Source organism: Nomia melanderi, chromosome 2, assembly GCF_051020985.1.
Source record: "Nomia melanderi isolate GNS246 chromosome 2, iyNomMela1, whole genome shotgun sequence".
NCBI classification, from domain to species: domain Eukaryota; kingdom Metazoa; phylum Arthropoda; class Insecta; order Hymenoptera; family Halictidae; genus Nomia; species Nomia melanderi.
In genome coordinates this window covers 20,825,076-20,843,364 of record NC_135000.1, presented here as the reverse complement: position 1 = coordinate 20,843,364, position 18,289 = coordinate 20,825,076, and the positions used below count along the sequence as shown (strand labels likewise).

Here is an 18,289-nt window from a genome sequence, read left to right as displayed (position 1 = left end):
CTTTTTAAAATCCCAAAGTCGGCTCGAGATTTAATCCCGTAGGCGGGCCGCGCGCCGCCGTGAAATATGAAATTCTACGAATATTCGAGAGACAATTTGAAAAAAAGATATGTGAAATATTCGAGGCGAGCAGCGTTTACGCTATCCAGCTTCGACCCGGAAACGGAACGCCGACAGGCCGAAATATGTGCGCGTTGCGTCGATGTTGGGGTTCTTGTTAAATTCCTTTTTCCGCGTCGACGACGAGAATCTCAATGAATTAATGCTCTTAGTTTGGGTACTGCAAATCCGACGATTCGAAAAATTATAACGAACAAGTTCTCGTTTTCTTCAGTATTAACATTAATGTCTATTTTACAGTATTTAACGGCTTGCTTACTTAACTCCTATTTCCACGATCTGATTTCACAAATGAAGTTACGCACATTCTTTATTCGCTTTTATCCGAAGGCAATATGGCTCCTTATAAAAACGTTTTACATCGTATTTGTTATATTCAATTCTTTTAATCATTTGAACATATTATATATAAAACAAAGTGCACTGAAGCTAAAAGGAATAATTTTCAGGTAAAATTACCAGTCAGCAATCGTTAACGAATATAATAGGAAAATAGTAACAGTGAACAGCGTGTTCCACTCAAAGGAAGATACTTCAGCACACCCATAATATCTTCAAGCACTCGTTCCAAAAAGCATCGACGAAACACTTCGCCGAGACTCGTCTTGCCAGCACCGTAGCGGCGGCGAATCAATCACCACGGGACAAGATATCGACAAAGCACGGTATTTTTCTATCTAATATCGACTTTCCAGCGAATCGGCTCTCCTCCGCGCGTATTTATCAGGTCCTTTTTTCCTGAAAGGAACTCCCTGTTTCCATTTCCGGAAACACGGAACCCATCCCCCACCGGAGCCCTTTGTGTCCCGTATCAGGCAGCGCTCGTTCAATTCCCCTCCCTCCTTCCCCCTTTTTCACTCCCTCCTCCGTTTCCATCGCGATGCGCCGGCGATCGTAGTCGACGCGTTCAATTCCGGCCGCGGAATCCCGCATTGTTCAGCCGGGAAACGCACGTGCGTGCACGCGCGCCGCTCAATTATACCGGTTAACGAACGGTTCGCGGTGGAACGCGAGCCGGCCGATCGATAGATCGATCCGGCGATCTCATCTTTGACGAGCGCCGAGCCGGCCCAGCCTGGGATCCCCGCTAAGACGCGCATTAATTAAGAGATCGACGGCAGACGCGCCGGCAATTAGGCGATCGCGATAGATGCGCGACGGAAACTGGCTTGCGGATCCTTAATTGAATAGGATTACAGCGCCGAGAATCTAAACTCTGCCGCGCGATGAATATCTTCTTCGTTGCGGTTCTTCTAATTTTCAAACGTTTATCATACGCGTTTCGCTTGCATCCTATCGTGCTTCCGGCGTTGAATTCTTTTTTGTTTTATACTTTCGAATCTTTCGTCTCGTCAGGTTGTGAAACATTGTTGATCGTGTGTATAAGACATTTAAGTAGAAATAAAAATTGAGTGTTATGTTTGCTGATTTTGGGGGCGAGATGATGTGTTTCGGAATATTAAGAGATATGTCGGCGTTTGTTCATTTTTATTTGATTAGATGAGTTACTCTGTTTTAAGATTCTGGAGGATGCGATGATAGTAACGATATAATAATAGTCGATGTTTTGTGGAAATTATGTTGTGATCAATCTTGGTTCCCAAGAGGACTTGAAGCAAGCTTTGTCTGATCAGAGAACGCCAATCAAGAGAAAGTGTGAGAAGATGCAGTTCCCTGGGGGTCTGCAATAATCTCGTAAATAAAATGTACGTGTGCACACATAGTTTCCTGTTTCTTCAATCAATATCTTATGCAATATCCCGACCATATCGCTTACGGTAAATAATTTTCAATTTATATTCTTCTCGTGTGTATGACTGATAAAAATCGGATTTACAAGATGAGATTTTCTTTAATAGATGGTTGTTAGAACTTGGAATAATAATCAGACAACTTTCATTTTTAGTTGGCCATTTGTCTGACTGATACTGAATACTATAATAACCGCTTAGTAATCCCTGTACATTGCTGGAACAATATTTTGAAAGATTATAGTTATTGGTTGGACGGAACGATACTTTCTAAAGATTCGAAATTCATCTCCCATTAAAAATGAAATTCAGATATAACAGAAATGAATCTCGTGTTTAATTTTTCAAATGGTTTCGAATCTTCAGTACGGCAAGCCGATGAAATTTCAGTAACGAGAGATTCCTTCCAATTTCCCGATGCACGCGAGTAATTGCATTTATTTCGAATCTATTTGAGCTCGATGAATGCCTGATACCTGGAATCGATCCGACCGTCCGCGGGAAAACTCCCTAAGACCATTCACGCACCGCGATTTTCAAGCTTCTCTAACAAATAACCTCAATTAATATTCGAACGAGCAGATCCGTGGAAATTTCAAAAAATATTCTCGCAGAAAAGCACATTTCTGGCTTGTGTATATCATAAAAATGAATACGATTACTTAACAGAATATCACGTAATAACTACAAATATAAAGAACTTCAATTAAACAAATTCGTTTCGTCAAACAATCTCAATGAAACCGTCCACAAAATACAAAATAAATTCTTTTTCCCCTCGATTACCCTCAAGACCGATCTCCCAAATCCCAAAAACATTCCTTTCGATTTACTTTCTCATAATACAGCGGTCCACTCAGCCGACAGTTTCACAAGCGTCCAATCTCGATCTCCTCTGAGAACAAGGTTCAAACGAAAAACGCCCGTTCCCCGGTCTCCGCTGGTTTTCTCACGTACTATCATCCCCGTCTCGATTGTATCGTTAGTCACGGGTCAACCCGCGCATTATTCGTCCGTAAGACACAGGTATCCGGTTAAAGTTGCGTTAAGTACCGGTTAATTCAATATTTTCCAGCTTCCTTTCAGCAGGTTTCGACTACCAGGCGTTGCGAGTAAGCGAACACGCGAGTGTTCGCGGCGACCGACCGGTTCCCGCGGCCCGATCGCACGACAATCGAAGAAATCAACGGAAGGGCGGGGGAGGCGAGACCGCTCGCCGTTTAAATACATCCGGGATAACCTTTCACCGCGACCCGAAGAAGAACTCTCGCGGGCTCCCGGCCCCGTCTGTGTCTGTGTATCTCCGTGTATTCGTACGTGCATGTGTGTGAACGCGCGTGCGTGGAAGAGGGCGATCATTAATTAATACCTTCCGGGACGGGGCGAGTCATGAATCAACGCCGTCTCAGCGGCGCGGCGAGCCTCGAGGACGACGCGGCTATCTCTCGTCGCAACACGGGCCGATCGCCGGTGATAAACAATGCGTCGCCGGACGATTATCGATCATGACCGAGCTCCGGGACAATTAACATGCACGATCGACACCGGTCGAGAAACTTCGTCGGACGAACTTCGGTGTCGAGTACATTGAGCTGACGTTGAAATCCTCGGGGGAGTCTGTTTTTCGAGATAAATTAGAACGTTCGCACCGCAATGAGATTTTTTATCCTCTATTTTGCTTTGAAATGTTAACGCATTGTTGGCTAGTTACGAGTTAACTCGCGTTTGCAGTTGCATTAGGCGTTACAATTTTTGAAACGCAGCGCGATATGGAGTATTGCGAAAGAGAGATATTCAAAGTCATATACAGCATACGTGCGAAGCTTGATTTTAATTCATTATGTATAAATAAAGTATATTGAAGTTTGTTTAGATTGTCTCGATTTTATGTTTAATTACTGAATAATGATAATTAAGGTGAAATAGGTTCTGCGTAAAATTGCCGGGCAACAATGTGGTAGGATAACGTGGAGCATGATTTACGAGTGAAAGAAATTAATTTTGTTATATCGTTAAGATTAAATCGTTAAAATTTCTGTGCGATTATCTGTATTTCCTTGTTTTAAAATGCTGTGTATCGAGGAGTTAAGGAAATGGAAATTAAAAAGTAAGTTTCTGTTAGTGATAAAATTTGTACGCCTTCATAAGGACAGAAGTTAATTTGAAACCAGTCGCGGTGGATCGTCGGTTTACATTTCGTTTTGCAGTATGTGAGAAGCTTGTTCAATCGGTAAGAGCGTTTAATAGATATTCTTATCGAGAAATACCAATGGTAACGAAAGAATGCGGATCATCGGCGGGGAAGAAAGTAGGCTAAAGAAGAATCCCGGTGTTTGCGTAATTGAAACTGTGCCTGGCAAACGAGCACCGAATTACACCCGGTCGTTCCGTCGTAAATATCGCTGAAATATTCATCCCGTAGCAGTTTGCCACTTTCGTTGCTGCCGATAAGCGGCAACACCTGCGTCGTAAAACTAATGGCCATCGGTTACAATAAACATCCGTTTTAAAGCGGCGCTATCTCGAGCGCTCGAACGGGAATCGACGAGCTTTACTGTGAAGCCGCGGAAAAGAACGTCCCCCGGGGAACAACGAGCTCGAAGATTACTTAAAAATCGAGCCCATAAATCCGCCGCGATAAACTCGCGCCACGTCGGGCCTTGGAATCGGTCTCCGGCGTAGCTCGACCGCTCGGGAACTCAATGGACGACGATACGTTCCGCTCGTAGAAACGAATTTGATAGCACGATGCTAACGGAGATTTGAATGAGAAAAATTTGACAAAGATTATAATGTAAAATATTCAGGGTAGTCCACGTAATTATCGATCAATAAGTAATTTATTTTTTAAATTGATGAAGTTCAGAATATAAAAGATAAGAGAATTGGGTGAGATTGTTCAAATCGGTTAAAAGTATTAATTATTTGAATCAATAAATAGTATGTAATTCAGAAATAGTAAAATTATAATCTTAAGAGATGACACTTGTAGTGTTATGAGGAAATATGAATAAAATGATCGAAGATTAAAAATGTATAATTTGGAATACCTAATTCGTTAGGATAACAAATAGAGAATAAAGCATCGACCACTTTGAATTGTATATTATTGTTCCGTGCCTTCTTGTTGATATAAAAATTATGCATTACTAGTTTACTAACGGATCGCCGTATAACAATGAATACTGGAAGAGGGGGAAAATGGAGTTGCCTGCAGTGCTGCGCTTCCTCGAATGGGTACCGTGCAAGACAAATTCGTTTGATCGAGGCACGATAATCGTTGAAAGAGGATAAGGTGCGGAAGGATGGATTAATACCTAGCCTTGCGATACCTTTTACAGCTGTGTTGATTAGAAGTGTTTCGTCGTTAATAATTCGCGAGAACAATAAGGAAGTCCGCGTCCGATACAAGTTGGAAGATTACATTTAATGGGAAGGTTAAATATTGATAAGAGAAAAACAGCATTCCGTCTGAATCGAAAAAGAAAGAGCGAAATTGATATGTATTAAGTTCTATTTAAAATCCTCATAACGCGCGAGATTCAATCCCTATTATAAGGGTAGGGGTTAATTGGACGCCGAAGTTATTCGATTAGTTTTAACATGTCGTAAGACGCATTCAACTGGCTCGCAGGATTTATTGCCTGGGGCAATGATTATGTGCCGAATGATTGATTGACTGAATCTTATCTTATTAATGTATCTAATTTGAATGTGCATTACTAATTTGTGTTATTTATTTCCGATTAATAGCCAATAAAACGGTAAGGATCCTTCACGGCTATACGCCACAACGATACCAAACAATGGACAATGCATACTGAACAAAGATAACAAAACTCTAACATCATAAAAAATTCATTTACGCTCGACAACAGTCACTAACGATATTTCCATCATAATTAATACCAAGCATCGCAGCCCGCCCTTCAATTGCACAGGGAGAAGCGAGGTGGGCGAACCTAGAAAATCAAAGACACGCGCGAGACATAAAGAAAGCTCGAGAAAATAGAAGAAAGCACAAAGAAAACGTGGTGCGGGGGACACGGGGGAGAGAAATCCAAGAGAAGGTCCGAAAGGAAAACAAATAACAAAAAGGTTGGAAAAGGGACTCAAGCCGGGAAATAAAGAGCGAGGCGCAAACAACAGCCGTGGGACAAATGAGAGGAGGAAAACGAACGCGGCGCTGAAAAGTGAAAGAGGAACAGCGGGGGAAAGGGTACCGGGGAGCGACAGGGAAAATAAACTGCGAACCGTAGAATGCAATCGTACGTAAGAGAATGAAATTCTCGGAGATTGCGGAACAGAGCCGGACACGTGGCCGCGCGAGGCTAATGAAACGGATTTATGGCCGCGTAAGGGAACTAGCAGCCGAACTTTTTGAGGTTTCTAATCTTGATTGGCAGGCCGAGCTTCCGACAAAGAAGATGGAGCGCGAGCCGAACGATTTAATTAATCAATTTGAATGGGAACGCCGGGAAACGCGATTCAATCGGTGAAATGAAATCGGGTTCTCTGAACGGGTTGGAATAAGGCGAGAGACGGGAGAGGAGGAGTACGCGGATGATCGTTGGCCACAGCACCTCTCTCTGATTCTCTCGCGAGCGTTGTCGGGCACCGGTCAACGTCCCCGTAATTCGTTGTAAATTTATTTCATTCGCGGGGACGGGCGCACGCGCGAAATCTCCATCTGTCCGTCGCCTACGAACGTCAAGATTTATCGATCCCTTAAACAACGATACGCAATCTTCCCGCGGATGTTCCCGGACCGTGAAAGTGTTCTCCATGTCTCTTCGCTGTTCCGCGATACTCTCGCGGTGGATACGCAGCTTTACGGCGAACGCTTCTCGCAATGTCCTGTGACCGATGTCCTCGCGCGACAACTGTTACTTTAGATATACAATTCAGTTTGGACGTTGCGGGCATTGATCGCACGTAGTGTGTCCTGTTTCGGAAATTTGCGTACGGAGTGAGGTACTTAACCCTTTGCGAACGAAGACTTTTTAAAGTACACAAAGCTGGTAACATATGATGCTAAATTATACATCGAATGCTTAAACAATAGAAAAGAAGGAAATTATACACTGATCTCTTCCTATTCGAGTAACGGAATCATTCGTTTGCAACTTAATATTCCAAATATGAACATTTCATTTGGCCAAAATGTCGACGTCCGTCCGCAAAGGGTTAATGTTGCATTGGGTTATTTGGAAACTACTTGTTACGTGAACAAAGTATTTTTATAAAAAATTGTGTGATTGATGGCGGCAGTTTAATATTTCACGGTTTTGTTATTTTTCCTATTTTATGGCAGTTCGAGTGTTTTTAAGATTCAATGTTTAAGACATTTGAAGGAGTATCGAATGCCGGGTAAAAATGTATTTAGATAGGTTCGAAAAATGGTAATTTTGATTTTCAAGTTTTGTACTTCGGTAATGAACGTCGAATGAAGCTTATGAGAAATGTTTCGTTGTTTCGATTGGACACTTTCTGTCAAGGACAGCAAGGTGCACGACGAGTACAAGAATGTTGCAGGATTAAAGCAAATTAATATGTTGTGCGTTCAGAGCACTTATGACGTGCACCACACTGTTTCAAGATTAAATCGAAATAATCTGGAATTCTAAATTAGTAGAGGAACGAGATTATCCGAAAGATGTAACATAATTAGTAGAATTTTGTCGCCACGTAATTCGTTCTCGGAGCTGTTTCAAATATTTAGTTCATCTTTAATGACGCTTAATTATTTTAATTGGGTCAAACCCACTCATTTTGATAGTACAATGAACGTTGGCATACGGGTACACTCTAATTAACATATTTAATGCAATGTTGCTTATCCGCGAAGGCGAACGAGATTCCGCGTCGCGTACGAATGAATTGCAACATAATTGCACGATTTAATAATGTTAAACGCGTTACATTCGGGAAGATTTCTTGCGCCCGCGCTGCACGGAGTTGCACGGCTCGCATATAATTCGCGTTTACTATTCTTGAACAGGTATTCACGTCGTAAGCAAATTTTCCTGCGCGGTTCCAGCGGTGCATACCGAGGAAATTTTGTACCGCCGACGGTTTCGGCAGCGGGAAATTTACTCGAAAATTTCATTCGGTCGAAGTAAATAGCATTACGGAATCCCGTCTTATTCCCGGATTTTTCCGGCTTAGTATTCAACCTCGTCCCCGTTGACAGTAATTGTCTTCACTTCGCCTGAAAGGATTCAGACGGCGTAATCTTAACGTAATTCTATTCCAATAAGTTTACCCTCAAATATTGACAATAAACTGAATTTTCGAAAAAGTGGAGAATTAAGAAAGTATCTATTTGTAAATTGTAAAATACAAAATGGTTAAGAGTATCCATCGCAAGGATGATCGCAAATCAACTAGATTCAACCGCAAAATGTACCTGCAGTATAGAAACTAACTTTCATGTTTCACGAGTACAACTCACAGATGAGTATTCACTTCGAGACCTCAGCGCCTCGCTAATCGACAAAAATTATTCCCCTGCCTCATCGGAACCCAACAAAAATCTAAGAAAATCACCTCAACGATGAACGAAAACTGCAATATCCTCAAACAAACTACAAAGATAAATTTCCCATTAATTACCCAACGCAATTCTCCCCGAGAATCGAGTTCGCGTGCCGACCGAAGCCCAGTATATAGCCCCGAACGAGCGCGCGTTCAAATCCAGGAGCGCGATCTGCGCCAAGAATATTCCTCGACCGTTTAAAACCGAAAATCGCGAAGCCGCCTCCGACCGCAGGGGTTAATAGTTCGCGTAGCTGAATCGCGGGTCTCGAAAATTTAATACACGGTGCGAGTAGCCGGGGCCGCGAGATCAAACGCGCGGACATCGATAAATTTTTAATAGTCCAGCGCCAGTTAAGAGAACGGGGATCGAGCGATCCCGTGTTCCTTTCAGCGAATTTGCACGGCGTATTTGCGCTCGCTCGCTCGTTCGCCAGAGCTATTTGAGTTTCGCGTTTGCACATAGATAATTATAATCGAACCCCGGCGATCCACGGCCACGGCCGGCTTTAATTAATCACGATGAATAACGGAGAGGGGCGATGCACGCGGCGGCGACGGAGACAGCGGCGCAGAGGGGACGAGACGGAGGAGGGATTATCGGTGGGAGGGGGGGTGTAGCAGGCGAAACTTCGTTAACTTGCAAATTTCCCGGAGACCCTTCCAGGATAACTTCCCTTTCGTACTTTGATTTCCCGGCCGCGATTTTGCATTTTCTTTAACGCCCGCTAATGAATGCGCGAGGCCCTCCCCGGCCCCCGCAAAAATCCCGTCACAGTATGCAAATCGTCGGCCGCATAATGGCGCGCCGATTAGGATTAATTCAACGATCGCGATAGACAGGCGGGGGACCGCGGCGCGCGGACAGTGCTCCAGCCGCGTGTCCATCGCGGAACAAATTGAAGAAGATCCACCGGCGACCGGTAATTGTGATTAATTGGCAGGAATCCGCGGGGCATCGCGATTTTCTCGGAAAATCGTCGCGCGGCTAACGACACGGATGATGCTGATGAGCGCCGACCGGAGGTCCATAATTTCCCGATCGCTTCGCGTTGCGCGTGCTGGCGGCGGCCATCTTGGATCGTTCTGGCGCGTTCTTTTTAACACGTTCGGATAATGATTCTGCGGTAATAATGTATCGCGACGCAGTTCCTGCGTCTCTGATGACTGGTTTATTCGAAGAATGGTTAATAACGAAGAAGTTGGTTGCCCGCGGTGCACGCCGATGAAAAAGTTTAACGCTGCCAAGGTATACAAATAAAATTAATGAACACCGGTTATCTTGAATCACCCGTGTTCTTTCTTTCCAACGCGTTTGAGACGATTATTGTGCGGTAATAATTATCATTACTATAAACCGTGTTCCAATCATTTCCGAGTGAACCGTCCGCGGAAATAATGACTGACAATGGAACTGTTTTCCCCCAAAAACAAACAAATTACCATTTCCATAGGACAACAATGAAATTCGCGTGGTCCCGTTCGACCGGTCAGCGGCGTATAATCGGCAGTCGGGTCACGGTCTCTCCTCTCAGTCGCGCATCGAAATCACCGAAACCCGGGCCAAACGTCGCCCCGTTGCAGCATAGAACCGCGTCCCCGGCACCGAATGAAATCGCTCGTATCCGGCAATATCTCCGCTAGTTTACGTTCCCCCGGCGATCGTTTTCCAGCGATATCGAGTAACGTGATTTCGAAAATAAGACGAGGGAGACGAGGGTCCGGGACCCGGCCACGCGGAAGAAATCGGAGAGGATTTAGCCCCGATAATCGTGATTAATCGCGACAGATTCGAGGAGGCCGAACGGCGGGATATCGCGATCCTGGAAACGCGAGAGGCGGCCGGTTAACGATCCGTCGGCACTTCGTTCCTTTTTCTCTATCCCCCGTCGAAGGTTAGAGCTCCATAACTTTATAACTATTCGCGCGGCGCGGCGCGTCCTTTTTTCCGGCGGCCGTTCGGATTTTCCATCGCCGGCCGCCTGGCCAATTACGCGGGTCGCGTTCCGTTTGATTCACGATCGTCCCGGGCGAATATAATCGCGCCCGGATCAGGATTAATTTAACGATCGAGGAAGCCCGTCCGCGGCCGAGCGCGTGGGCGTGGGTACGCGGATCTCACTGCTCGACGGCATTTGATACGTCGAGTTCGAGGAGAGCGCGAGTTCCACCGGCAGCGGCGGCGAAGTTCCAGCGAGGCTGGAGACGGTCCACGGACTCCATTAGCCTCGTTAAGCGTTAACGCTTCGCGAGCAACGATAGCCGGTAAATGGCTACCTGAACCGGGGCTAATGGAACACCGGTAGAAAGCGGATTTCACTGTAGCCCCGATTCTGTCGCTCGCATTAATATCTATTGTGATTACTTTCGCCACCGATTCGGGATTAATTATGTCCAGGGGGATACGGGCATCGGGAACTAGTACCGACGCGGCAGCTTCCATCGGTTATGGCTGGCGAACTGCTGCGCCGACTTTGGCCAAGCGTTCTGGTTCGCTCGAGGTATGTTGGTGATTTGTTTCGCGAATGTGTATGAACCGGTATTTGAACTGTTTAGCGTGGACGTGGAACTTCGTGGTACTTTGTATCGAGATATTTAACGCGTTTCGATCGGGTTAAAAGTATTATCTATGTTTAGTAAATTTACGAGTATTTACAGTTTATGCATAGAAAATTAGTTTCATGAGAATTAATTACGATGTATTTTCTTGATTTATGAACAAACCATTTTCATAATGATTATACAGTATCCTGTATCAACGAATTTTCTATCGATGAATAGATACGGATCGCAAATTGTTTATAAATGACATTTTGAAAGAAATGAAACGGAAGTTACGCGGGCGGTGTGAAAATATCGCGCACCGTCCGGCACGAAAGGCCAAAGGCCGTGAAAGAGGAGTCAGATGTCGCCTTGTGGAAGGATCAGGCGATACTGAAAAATAACCAGCAAGGGGATAACGAGTGTACAAGGCTGGCCTAATGAAACAGGCGGTACCGTTCGAGCGCCTCATCGCGCTTTCTTCGATCGAATAGATAAAAGAGTATCGTGCACTGACCTTCTTCAGGTGACCCCCCTTGGTGCCCACGAAGACGACGGTGTAGTCGCCGGTGGATGTAGCCACGACCGCTGTGAGATGAGTTTCGAACGTGATCACAGGAGTACCCTCAACCGCATCCTCGCCGCCCAAAGGCGTGTTCACGTCCAATCCGCAGAAGTCCTCGGCGATCGTTTGCAATTTCTGCAATAAAAGAGTGTATTTTATTAATAAGTGTATTGTAATTCCATTGGAATCTACTTTAACGTAGAATTTCATGATCAACGAATTACCAATCGAAATTAGGGGTGATTCTTGAATGGATAAATTTGTAATTGATGCAACATTGTACGGATTACGTGTCGTTGTAATTCTAATTAAATCGATATTTATGGGGAATTCCGTGATTACGAGTCAGTGGTAAAAGTGAACAGGAATAAAAATTTTATTAATTATACGATATGGATACATTAATTACATGTCTAGCAAATTCCATATTCATGCTTTCCATGATCATAAATCGGCCCTAATAATGATTGATAATTCGTGAATGAATGAACTTGAATTTTTATTAATTTCCTGATTTCCATGCAGTTACAACTTCCGACAGCATTTGAAATTACAGAATATATTTTACAGCTGTTTCCATTTAACATTGCATTTTGTGGATATTTTATACGTGTATACATATGTATCGTGTAATTACACTATTCAGTCACACGACTTCAATTACATCTTGTATCTGTGTAGCATGGCTGAATTTCGCAATTACATTATATAAATGCAAATGCAGTCTGTAGATGCATTCTACAATAGCATGCGGCACTTGCTGCTTACAGTTGCATTATGTAATTAGAATTTACATTGACAATCTACAATTGCACTATGCATTTGCAGCTTACGGTGCTCTTATGTAATTCCCGTATACAGATTCCTGTTATACTTGTATCTCGCTAATAAGATGAAACCCTTCGTTGTAAACATCAAAATGCCAATGATTAGATAACAATGTGTTTGAAACAATATTACCCGTTCAGAAATTTCGTGTGCTGAGTTTAGAATAATCTTTTATTGAAGTTACTTATACGTAATAACATATTCCATTACCAAACAGTTTTTTAGTGAATAAACGAAATGATGCTTGTGTTTTTATATGTTTCAAATCAAAAAGCACTTAAATATCCTCGTTATTAATGAATGCATTTAAAAACATTACTTCTTTAGAAAATTCGAAATTTCAGTTCGAAAAATGTTTCATAATTCAACAGTAACAATTGTTCAGTTCCTTTTCACATAAAATAACCTCGTACATCCATAAACAAATAATACGCCAACAAACCCAAACAATGCCGAATATTTCACCCGGCTGAAGATAAATAACCAAACAACATATTTCATTCATCATAAACGCTTTGTTTTATATTATTCTTCCCTCCCGAAACCGTGAATAACGTAACCGATAAAATATTTTCTGGGGCCAATTTATTAAACCGGGAAAAAGAGAATATTTTTAACAAAAGAATATTCTCGTATTTGACACCTTTACGATTTCAGTAACTATAAAACAACTAATTTTTCGTTTTTGATTGATGCAATTACATGAACGCGTATCTCAATTGTTCGTTTATTAAAACTAGTCAGTTTCCTAATAGATACATTCACCAGTTTTCAATCAAATATTAACGATAACTTTTACAACTAACACAAATATAAACAATACAAGAATCAAGTGGCAAAACTGTTCAATCTCAACGTTTCGTGTATAATTACATTATACGAACTTTGATACGGAACATCGAACTTTATAATATCACTATATCAAACCAAATGACGACGAGTCGTCTCTCAGAGGTGCGAACGGTTAAAACATTAAATTTCCGGAGAGATCGTAGGAATGTTCGAAACCAATAAACGCGGGTTAAGAAAGGAAATCGCGACAGTGCGCCAGTGGCGGTGGGAGGGGATGGTGCAACGCACGATGAATAATTTAACAAGCATTGTGAGCTTCCGAGGGATTAAGACATCGCGCGATAAAGCCCGGCCATGGCTCATGCATACTTTATCCGCGATCGAAGGAGACGCGACGCGGAGCAAGGTTAAACGGGAAATGATAAGGCGAACGATCGCACGAATTCCGCGGAAACGTGTCCGCGGAGCGCTCGTAAAGAAAAGGGGGTCGTCGCTGTAAGAACTGACACGGGATAGTAGAAAATACCACGGAAGTTGTACCGGCAACAACGTGTTTTCTTACCGACTGCTACAAAAACAACGTGTTTCGCTCTGATGAGACGAAGTCTCGTTAGTATCGATACAATTACAAGGATGCGGGGTCACGGAGAACGCGTCGTGCGAGGATTGTTACAAGGCTGCTCGCAAAACAACTGCATCTTCCATTTATGTGTAGTAGTATGTAGTATGTGTAGTCCGTTTCACGGAGATCCATTTTGCGCGAATGAATATCTCGTAGAACAGAGCCTGTCATTCAAAGGAAGAAATATTGGAGAGGAAAGTGGTAGAAGTTATAGAAGCAACTTTTAGGATTTATTTATAGGTTTAATTTCTATTGTAATAATATTATATTATAATACTACCAGAATAGCTTAACAAAACAATAATGACATTTTAGAGAACAAAAGCGAATTTTAGTCAATACCACTAAGTTCACATTACATATACAATACCACAGCACGAATTCTATTTTGGGGGAGAATCGATTTCTCGCGTGTCGATCATCGCTCTCGCAAGATCGTTAGCTTTTCCTAGGGAAGTCGACAAGAAAAACGTTCTTATCCTCAACTGTTCTCTCGTTGCAGCTCCAATATTGTTGCTCAACCCTTTCAGTTTTCAGCTTCCATCGTTTCTTACATCGCTCCGTGAACTTCCGCTCCGGCAGTTTTTCTTCCTTAAGGTAGGGAAAAACGCGCGGTGGGTTATCACGTGGTCGCGTGGAACCACGAAAAATAAGCGGCCGCGTAAAATATCGCGGCGAGGCCGGCGGCGATAAATTATCGCGGCGTCGGCAATTAATTCTTGCCGGGCCGCGATTAATCGCGTCGCCGCGACGAGATGCGATACTTTATTGCCCCGTGCCGAACGTTACTCTTCGCGTTCAGATGCTCCGGCCCCGAGAAATCCGACGACCGTCACGCGCCCTTCCGGCACGTTCTTCCTTTGTATCGGAAATGGAGGATCCGTCCCCGCGGACGGAATTTCCCGTCGCTTTTCTTTGGACGCCGGATCCTTTCTTGACGCGGACTGCGACGTGTCTCGTTCGAGCTTCCCTGGGATTGGGGATGTGTTTTTCTTCAAATAATTCATTTGGTTCTACGATATTCGTAACAACTTTAGTTTTCTAATTTACTTATATAGTTAGTACTCTACAGGTAATTCGAAATTAAGAAGTTTAATGGAGTAAGTTAAATATATAATATCGAGACTGTTGTACCATACAGATTTTAATCGAATTTCTTATGTAACGTATTATTGAAAGCATAAGTTTTCATGTCCGAACAAAGAATCACGTTTCCCACGTACAGCAATAATAACAAAAATTGTATGATTTTAAACAAGTCAATGTTTCTGGTCAAACACTCCCATGAACAACACGGATTATTCCATATAAAATATTCGACTCGCGTTAAAGCAGAAATTCAAAATAACAGGGCCATAGACAAATCTTCGTATATTCCCGTAATACCATAAAACCCGTGATATACTAAATAATACTCTATCCAATTCCTACGACAACAAAAATGTCCCACAAAAATCCATGAAGGCATAAAGAATAACAACCAGTTATCCATATAATTCCAGAAACGAAACGAGTGACGAAGCTCGTCTCTCCCGCTAGCGTCAGGAATTAGCAGGTTAATGAAAACCAAAGCTGGCGGCGAGATTCGGCTGATTGGAGAGAAACTCGAGGAGCTCGTTCCGCGGATGCCGTGGTAACCAAGAGGGATGCCAAGGTTCCCCGGGTGGCTGGCGCAGCGCGCGCGTACCGGGCGAGCCGCTCGATCACCGTTGCATGCGCGCCGCGGAAGAGCCGATATCGCTCGAGGAGTGGACTGTACGTAAAGTGGAGTCGCCGCTGCGGGGGTGCCTAGAAGTCGGCTCTATTTACATTCCAGGGTTGCTTTCGCCACCCTGTACACACTGCGTCGAACAATTATTTGCATTCCTGGTGCTAATACGTTGCCCGACGGTACGAAAAGGGCGTTACACCGCTATTCCCCCAACCTCCACCCTCGAAAACACCCTTTCTGTCTTTCCTCTCAAAATGAGACGGACAGAGAGAGAGAGAGACGTGGAACAATGGTCACGGTAAAACAACGCGGTTGCTCTATTGAAATGTGGCTAATGCGGCCATCAAGACGAAATGGAAGCTCGTTACCTTCGCGCTTTCTCTCGACGTCCCCCTTCCGCCCCATCGTCCCGCCGTCCGCGCCCTCTCACTTTTTAACCACTCAGAAAATTGGAGTAACTGCGTGTTTCCCGCGCGACGCTGCCCCGACGCTTTCCCGCGACTCGACTCGGAGAACGCGACGACGGTTTTGTTGGATTTTTTGATACTTTCTTTTTGGTTCGCTGTTTTTTCTGTTTCGAGCGGCGAGAGAGGAGGGCTTCCTGGCACTTCTGAACTGGAAGCTAGGTAACGCGTTGCGATTAATTTGCGCGTTTGCCGGGGCTGTTTGGCTGTTACTCGTGCTCGTTTACGTCTTTTGATTAAATTGGATTGCTTCTGAAGGGTCGCGTACTGGAGATCTGAACGAGAAATTAGAGTTTTGGAGAATATGGCTGTGGATTGCAGATTGTATATCTTAGATTAGTTTGGTATTTTGTTAGAAATTAGTATTTTTGGAATTAAATTTTTGTTTGTGTACTTCAACGGGATCGTTTAGCTTATCAATGTCCCTATTGATGTTCAATGATTTTGTGAACGTGTGTACAATCCGTGACTCCGAAGAGTTTCGGTCAAAGTTCAAGTTTAACTAGGGAACTTCGGATTTGAGTTTTGTCTGGAGTTCAAATTCCAGCTGAAACTTTCGAAAAGTTGCGATTCTACTATTTTATTCTCGAAGGACGAGGAAATATTTGATAGATCTGAATGGTACTAGGAAACTTCAAATATTTCATCTCTGTGTTGCAATTTGCCATTAAATATCAACAGTGCTTACCATTGCTCGTCGTAAAATGGCACGAAAGAGAAACTGACGTATTTGATTACACTCTCCGATCATCGATTATGATTGAAAATGTGAACATAAGGAGGGGGCGTGCGTAGAAATGATTAAAGTTTACGTCCGCATATTATTCCTCCGGGTGCGTAATGCCTTGGACCAAAGTAAATTATCTCACGGTAACTCTTAAGGGGGTGGAAATACGAAGATAGTAAATATACACGCGTGGCGAACGTTGTAGATATTAATATTTATGCCGCACGGTAACCCTCCGGAGACGCAACCTATCGAGGCGAGATAATACCGCGACGGCCAATGAAAATTGCAAACACATATATATTTTGCGACTGCTTGGTAATAATTAATGGAACTTTGCGGTGGCTAATAAAGCTGTATTTCAAGCTTTACCTCAAATTTATTGAACCTTTTAGCTTCATGAAAGCCTGCTTCCACTGCCATAGAATTGTTAAATACATTATAAATAACTGCTGTTTCCTTGAGTACCTCGTTCACTCGAGGAATCATGCCTGACGTTTACAAATCGGAATAAGATATAACCCGTTATTTCGGATTCGATCTGGTACTTTATTACGTGACCGCAGTAGACACGTATATTCTTAAACGTTGGTGAAATATGTTGCCGCGTTAAGTAAGAAACGAAGCTCCCCGCGCCGCAAATAAAAGTAGTAAATAAACTTTGTACGAACAGTTTACACATAGCCAATTTTTTGTTATTGATCGACATATATTCCAAATCTGAATGTAATTACACAAAATCTAAATAAAAAATTAATCGAAACGTCTTGATTAATGGAACGGTACTATTATAGGAGAACATTCTATTACATAAATACTCAACTTGAAATTTTGGGTACATTATTGAAATTTTCATTCACAATTATTTTCAATTCAACTTACTACGCAATAATCCTTGCACAAGTGAGCAGTTAACTGATACAATATGCGAAATCTGCATGTACATCGCATTTTCTGATCTCATGACCTTCTAAGGTAATACATTTTTCTCTCAATGAAATGACCGGCCGCGGTCAACAAGCCAGACGATGACATTTTCTCAGCAAAAAAAATAAGCGCAAAGAAAAAAAATTAAGAAACTGATTAATCAGCTAATATAAGGATTTACATAAAGTTAGACGAACAAAAGAATTTAAATTAAATTATGAAACCGGTCGTCCGACCGGTTGCGGCACGTTTAGCGTTGAACACGTCCTGTAACCGCGACTTGGTAAAAATATTTTCATACGGGACCAAATTACCGGCGAGGAAAAAAGGTAACTCTGCGAGTCCCGCAATTTCTCTCAAACCACCTTGCAGCTCCTCCAATTTTCTAGACCCGGCCGGGAAAGGATCCGCTAACAAACTGCGCGCGGCGCCGTCTTACGCGGAAGTTCAACAAAATCTAATTTACCACGTACAGCAAACAATTCGGGGTTCGTCGCGGAGTGGCTTCATTAAAATTTAACGAACACCGCTCATTTCGGGGCGCGTGTCGCGAGTAAAAAGCAGCCGGTTCGACGTTCGTCGCCGGCGAACCACGAGGAAAGAAGCGATCGGTGAACGGGACCGGAAACAGCACGTCAAAGGGACGCAGAGGCCGGAGGGTGTCGCGTAATTAATACCGCGATCGAAGGATGACGCTCGATGGC

General features: G+C 43.3%; 1 protein-coding gene across 2 annotated transcripts in view; it reads right to left on the bottom strand.

Annotated features, from left to right (window-relative positions):
* PlexA (plexin A) overlaps positions 1-18,289 on the bottom strand; it is a 316,934-nt gene that overhangs the window by 88,081 nt on the left and 210,564 nt on the right. For both annotated transcript variants that reach the window (XM_076374489.1, XM_031981615.2), the window contains one exon: positions 11,467-11,649. In XM_076374489.1, the coding sequence (XP_076230604.1) occupies positions 11,467-11,649 (183 nt within the window). The remainder of the gene's footprint in view (positions 1-11,466; positions 11,650-18,289) is intronic.